General features: G+C 40.2%; 1 protein-coding gene across 1 annotated transcript; it reads right to left on the minus strand.

Annotated features, from left to right (window-relative positions):
* Nucleotides 1-1727: 1727 nt before the first annotated feature.
* On the minus strand, nucleotides 1728-3070 carry LOC117331528 (inositol oxygenase-like). The gene is given in 2 exon segments (XM_033890275.1): nucleotides 1728-2342; nucleotides 2344-3070. Coding segments are annotated over 2 exon segments (861 nt in total). The 5' UTR covers nucleotides 2899-3070; the 3' UTR covers nucleotides 1728-2036.
* Nucleotides 3071-6330: the final 3260 nt, after the last annotated feature.

Consider the following 6330-nt stretch of genomic DNA (forward strand, 5'->3'; position numbering starts at 1 on the left):
AATTCTCAAGTCCCTGTGTGGAGTAGGTACGTTTACCTCAAATGTGTTCAAGACTGAAATGTTCAAGTGAATAACACTGACTAATTTTTAATGTCACCGGGAAACTGATCCGACTTTCCTTTGGTCCTAACGCCGGAATTTGGACAGTTTAACAGTCATATGTCTACACCAGCATCAGTCTAACGACTAGTGTTTCTGGCTTCCTCTGGATACTAGTGGGGAGACATACGGACATGATCAGGTAAAGGACACAATGTAGCTGTATGATGCAGTTTCATCCGTTTTTGACTTTATCGTATCTAACACTCAAGTTGTATTGACAGGTACGGAGCCTGCTATAGTACCAACAATGAAAATATTTTATGTGCCGACCACTAGATAATTGAGTGGCGGCCGTTACATTTTCATTGGTGACACTAGCAGGCTTCCATAGAAAGGTACTAATACCCCGTGTGTCTTTTATACAACCCTTTGACCATTGTAATGCCGATAACTGATGTAGTCTGTGTTTGTTAACTAAGATAACAGCACACAAGTATCGGGTTAAAGCAGAATCTGATGTTTGAGCAAGTGAACTTGACATGTTTAAGTGACCTTGACATGATTGAGTAAGTGACATTGGCATGTTTGAGCAAGTGACATTCACATGTTTAAGTGACCTTGACATGTTTGAGTGACCTTGACATGTTTAAGTGACCTTGACATGTTTAAGTGACCTTGACATGTTTGAGTAAGTGACCTTGACATGTTTAGTAAGTAACCTTGACATATTTTGTTTGCGAACAGGACAAAACACTGCCACGTTAAAGCTAAATTAAGATTTGAGCATTCCGCTTACAGCGTTATAATGTCGAGCAAACCTCTTATAAAACAGGGTGTTAGTTTTTAATGTTTTTAATTCTGGAAGTTACAAAATACAAAACATTTTTTATTGATTTGTGGCATTAGAATACACTACCTCGGGTTTTCAACACCAGAAATAGTCCGTCAGTTTTCGGGTGTTTGGTTTCCCTTCTTAGATTTCTAAACTTATTTTTTTTCACACACCTATATGTGCTCTCTTATTCTGGTATTTTGGCTTGTGAAGGTCATTTCAGACCCAGTCAAGTTATACATGATACCACCCATTCAGTCACCTTTTAAAGATTGGCCGTTTATTTTCCCTCAAATTTCGTTCTAAATGAAAATATTGACGAAGTTGTAAGTTTTTAGTCAATACCAAATTTGTAAAGTAACTCGCAGTGAATACATGGTACGCCTTCTCCGACACAGGGACTTGGTAGGGATTCTAAACTCACAGTTCATATCATATGTAGATACTATGATAGATATATCATGGATGAGGAGTTCGTGCCAAGTTCCTGTGCTCCGACGTATCGAAAGCTGACTAGTTCCGAACGATCACGTGGCATTTCGCTATATACAACTGAAGAAATATGACTATAAAAGAGTGACGATTCTCAGAAATAAGATGATAAAATCATAATGATCAACGTTGAAGTGATTAATGGGTCAATCAATAAGCCTTTCATACAGGCATTCCATCATAATTGTGTTGTCATGAAAAAAATAAATAAATAAACAACAAACAAACAACCTAGAACCATGATACTCGGGAAACCAACTGTTTGTGAATTGACCTCATTTATGTTACAAACTCATACGTTGTTTTTTCTGTCATAAATCAAGCTTAGCGACTGAAATATACATTAACTCCAAAACAAAAAGAGAAAAAAATGTGCAAACCGTTTATTATATATCCGTGTATATACATACGTATCATACAGTAACAACAGATGTATTTAACATACCTTTTTAAAAAGTAGTAAACCTTCTAAAATAATGAATGTAGTTTAAATGCATGCCACGAAGTGTCTGTACACGATCCGGAATATTGTCATCTATGACTTGGTGGACGATTGCTTCACATAACAAATGAACACACATGCACTCAAGGAGAGATTGGCATGATATTTCCTGTCTATTTCAAACGTTTATAAGCACTTGAATATATGTATTGTCTGATCAAGGTCAGCCTAAAACTTGACCTTGCCAGGAATGTATTTGTCCATGAGGGCGCTGTAGTAGACCTGGAGCTCCTCCACATTCGGCGTCACCGCACTCTTGGTGTAAAGGTCAAACTTATTGAACTCGTTGATCCAATCCTTCATCTCCTCGTCTTTGTTGTTACACAGATATTCGTAAGCCCCACTCGTGTGCCAGGGATAGAAAGAGTGGTAGCGGATCATGTACAGACCCTCTTCCGGTATCCTGCACGTGTTGAGGTCAGAGGTTAACACGCGGTACAAATATTCATCATGACCCCAAGACATGTTCACGTTATTCCAATCCACAGTTTTCATCATAAATGCCGAGTCTTGTGTTGTATTTTTCGTTTTTCATGTCCGGATTATTCTTAAAACTTTCACGCCCGAATACGACCCTGTCATCAGGGAGACAGCCTACAGGAAATGTGTCGCCTACCGTGGACCATTGTGGCTCGCCCCAGTGAGCCATGACTTTTCCAACATCGTGGATCAGACCTACCACGTGGAACCAGTCTTTATCCGGATGTGTCTTCCGGATACCCTCGGCAGTTTGATAACCATGTAAGGAATTCGGAATGTCAACGTCAGGATCACTTTCGTCCAAAAATCCGTCAAGCGAGTTCAGGGCTTCCATCATTGTCATTTCGGCATGATTAAATTTGCAATATTGTTCGATCTTACCTCGGACATACTCCACTGTCTGGAAAGTATGCATTTTTTTGTAAGTTTCAATGACTCGATCTGGACACGTATGGATGTTGAAATTCCGGTACTCCTTTTTGTCTTTGTACTCCGGCCGGTATTCTGAGGGGTCGGTTAAAACGATTCGTTTCTGCTCCGTAGTAGCCATCTTGCGTGTCGACTCTCTTCAGTAATACAGTAGCGGTGTTTGCTCCAAATGCAGGGGTATATCTGTGCCTGCCGCGATAGTCGCTTCAATATTTAATGTCTCTCGTCCTAGATAAAACCCAAGGTTGACCTCGGGGCGGCTGTCCTCAATGATAAACCATACAAAGCATTGACATTTCACCTTGATGCCGTAGTGTTTCCGATAAACTCGGTAAACAGTCCCTGTGTAGCCTATATAGAATAACTGTATCAGCCATTCTATATAGGTTACACAGGGGCTGTTTACCGAGTCAGTTGTTACGTCAGTAGCAAGACCAGGTCAACCAACTCCATATGTGATGAATCCATTAGTGTTTTTTTTAAAGTCCCAGCGGATATCATCCCATTAAACACAAAACATCACGTGGACTGTAACATAACATTTCCCATAAAACCAGGTGCGGAATTGCTACCCATAGGAGTCAAGCCCAAAAAGTTGAAATAAGTTGAAACAATAATAAAAAATACCTGGTTAGTTATAAGCAAGGTTTTCCGAGCTACACCTCAAAACCGTCTTCCTGATATCTTTACAACTTCCTTCACATATCAGGCTAGACCCCTGGTTGTGCCTCCTCTAATTTGTCTTTGTTTTGCTATTTTGAAATATCTTTTACCTTATGAAAGCAAATAGTAAGAAATATAAACTTTTAACGTGCCTTATTATTTCATTAGTGATATTTCTCAGTTACCATGGAAAACAATTGGTCAGAAATACTTTTTTGGTGATTTTTATGTTTGTTTGCTGGGTTTATCGCCCCCTGAACAGCGGAGGCGGAGTCTCCTTGTAGGATTTGTTGACTACCTCACTGTACAACACACGGGATGCCCGTCGCATGCTATGCAGAGCAAAAGGGCAAAGTGTCTTGCCCAAATACAGATCCATGACAGCACAGTCTGGCACGATTCTCAGATTCCCGAGATACTACAAACTGAGACGCCAAGGGAGCGTGGAACCAAGTACCTCGGACCTTCACCCTGAAGTTACTTGACTGGTGTTCTAACCGACTGAGCTATCGTGGCCCCTGTCTGCGAGCTGCAACTTGAAAATCATTCCTCTGATCTCTAAACCGTGGTCGCTGATTTTGGCCATGTCGCACCGTCGTATTGGCGCCCCACCATGCGAAGAGCGAGGATGCGCCAGTGCGCCAAGCGAAGAGCGACAATGTGCCATGCGAAGAGCGTTCATGTTGTCGCATGGCGCGCTGTCGCTCTAGTAAAATAAAATCTCTCATTGCCATGGAGCTCCACAGTGGAGTGTAATGGGCTATATATACATGTATACATTGAGCACAGAGCAGCAAGGTATCACGGGAGGGAAGTTTGAAGTCTGACATCACTGTCGTGTACCCATTACCGAGTCTAATTCGTAAATACTCGAAATTTATATATATCACAAATCCTTCGCAAAGTTCGACAAACTGTTGAATTCGGCATCGATCTTTAGCTCATTTTGAATCTTCACTGTCAGAAAAGCTGTTTTAAGAGATATGATGTTGATACTCACGACCCTATATACATTTATACGAGTTGTCAGAAGATAACATAGCTTGCCGAGTGAGTTGAAATTCAGAATTAGTTCTTTTTGAAAGTAGGTCAAAGATCACGGCCAAGGTCAACATATCCACCAAAACAAAACCAATAGAAAATCTTGTCACACGGAAAACAATATCTACAGTGATCAAGGTTAAAGTTTTTCCAAAGTAAGACAAAGGTCACGGTCAAGATCAGCCGGCCAGCAAATGTACTACCGACGGGAAGGTTTAGGTTTAGAAATGTTTAACGTCCTATCAGTAGCTAAGGTCATTTAAGGATGATCCCCCATATATACTATACTTTGGGAGGCTGTGGTATGTTCGTGTTTGTCGATAAATTTATAATAGAAAAAGGAAGGTGGAATAATGTTGCACGAGAAGAGTGCATTTTGACATTGTAATGATGGAAAGGTTGGAGACGAGTTTCACTATCTATTAGAATGAACTAGATTTACCAGTAAAAAACGTTTTATTTTAAAGTTTTTTTTCCTGTTCGATAATAAATGTAATTAAATTCCAATCCTTAATGAATACTAATGATTCTGATTTGCTAAAAAAAATGTGTAAATTTATCCCATTTATATTAACTCACTTTTACAAAGGTATCTACATTGTACCCGGTATTTCATCAACAGTGAACACCATTATTATTTGTATATATGTATTGTAATGCTGATTCTCTATGTTGTAAAGAGAGTGAAATAAAACTGTTCAGAACTGTCCCCTCGAGATGGCGCGGAACTTATGCCGACTTGGTAGTGCTACTTCAATATACTGTCGAAGACCACCAGCAGAACACCCCACATTATACTGACAACGGGCGACCCAGTCGTCCCACCCCCAAATGCTGAGCGCTGGTATGTCTTGACAAGGGGACAGGACCCAAAGTCTTCCTCAAGGGGCGACCGCTCAACTAAAGGCCACCAGTGAGGCATTGTGAAGGGAGACATTAGGAAGAAATGAGTTGCTAGAAAGAAGAGAAAGTACAAAATTCCAAATTTAGTCGCTTCTACGGTCATGCAACGGGGACAGCAAGTACAATTCTTGCGTCCCACGTGCAGCAATGGAAAGGTATTGTCATAAGGAACAAACAAGTGAACTTTAATATGTATGCTTATACGTATTGACACAACACTTTCTTTTTGGTAGAAATAACTTTTACCTAATTATTCTGTCTACGGAAGACGCCGAAATCGACGTAGACGCCGAGGGAATAACAATAGCCCCCTTGGACTTCGTCCCGGCCACAGGCGCTTGCATAGAAAATATGACTTTCAATTTTTTTTTGATATGACAGTGGTATGTGTAATCTGTTAAGCTGCAGATTACACATACCACTGTCATATCAAAAAAAAATTGAAAGCCATATTTTCTATGCAAGCGCCTGTGGTCCCGGCGAGTTAAAAACGAAGGGAAATAATTTTTGTTTACGTTACGGACTGCGGTCCTTAGCGTGAACATCACATTGCTTAAAAGCGGATGTCACTGGAGTCTCTGACAATTAAGAAAAACACCAGATCGAATAACGCCTCGGTGCCGAGTTCGCCAAGCTTTGTGTAGGATTCAGTTTTTAATGAACTAAACAGCAGCAGACAAATTCTGAGTTAGACTTTGTTTCAGTTGGCACTTGTCTAGGTCTGAGTGTAGTATAAATAAGTGATTGAGAGCTTAAAATATACTCGTGACCATCTTGAAACGACTATTCCTCATCGAAAACTCGACTGTGGGTATATTGTAGATGTTTGATGCTCCAGGTGTCACGGGCTCTGTAGTATATTTTTAATGTTTCATAATAGAAACAATGATCATATCTATGTGTACATAGCTGAATATGTAACTCAGGGGAACATAGCTTATTTCAT

The sequence above is a fragment of the Pecten maximus genome, chromosome 1, assembly GCF_902652985.1.
Source record: "Pecten maximus chromosome 1, xPecMax1.1, whole genome shotgun sequence".
Classification (NCBI taxonomy): Eukaryota; Metazoa; Mollusca; class Bivalvia; order Pectinida; family Pectinidae; genus Pecten; species Pecten maximus.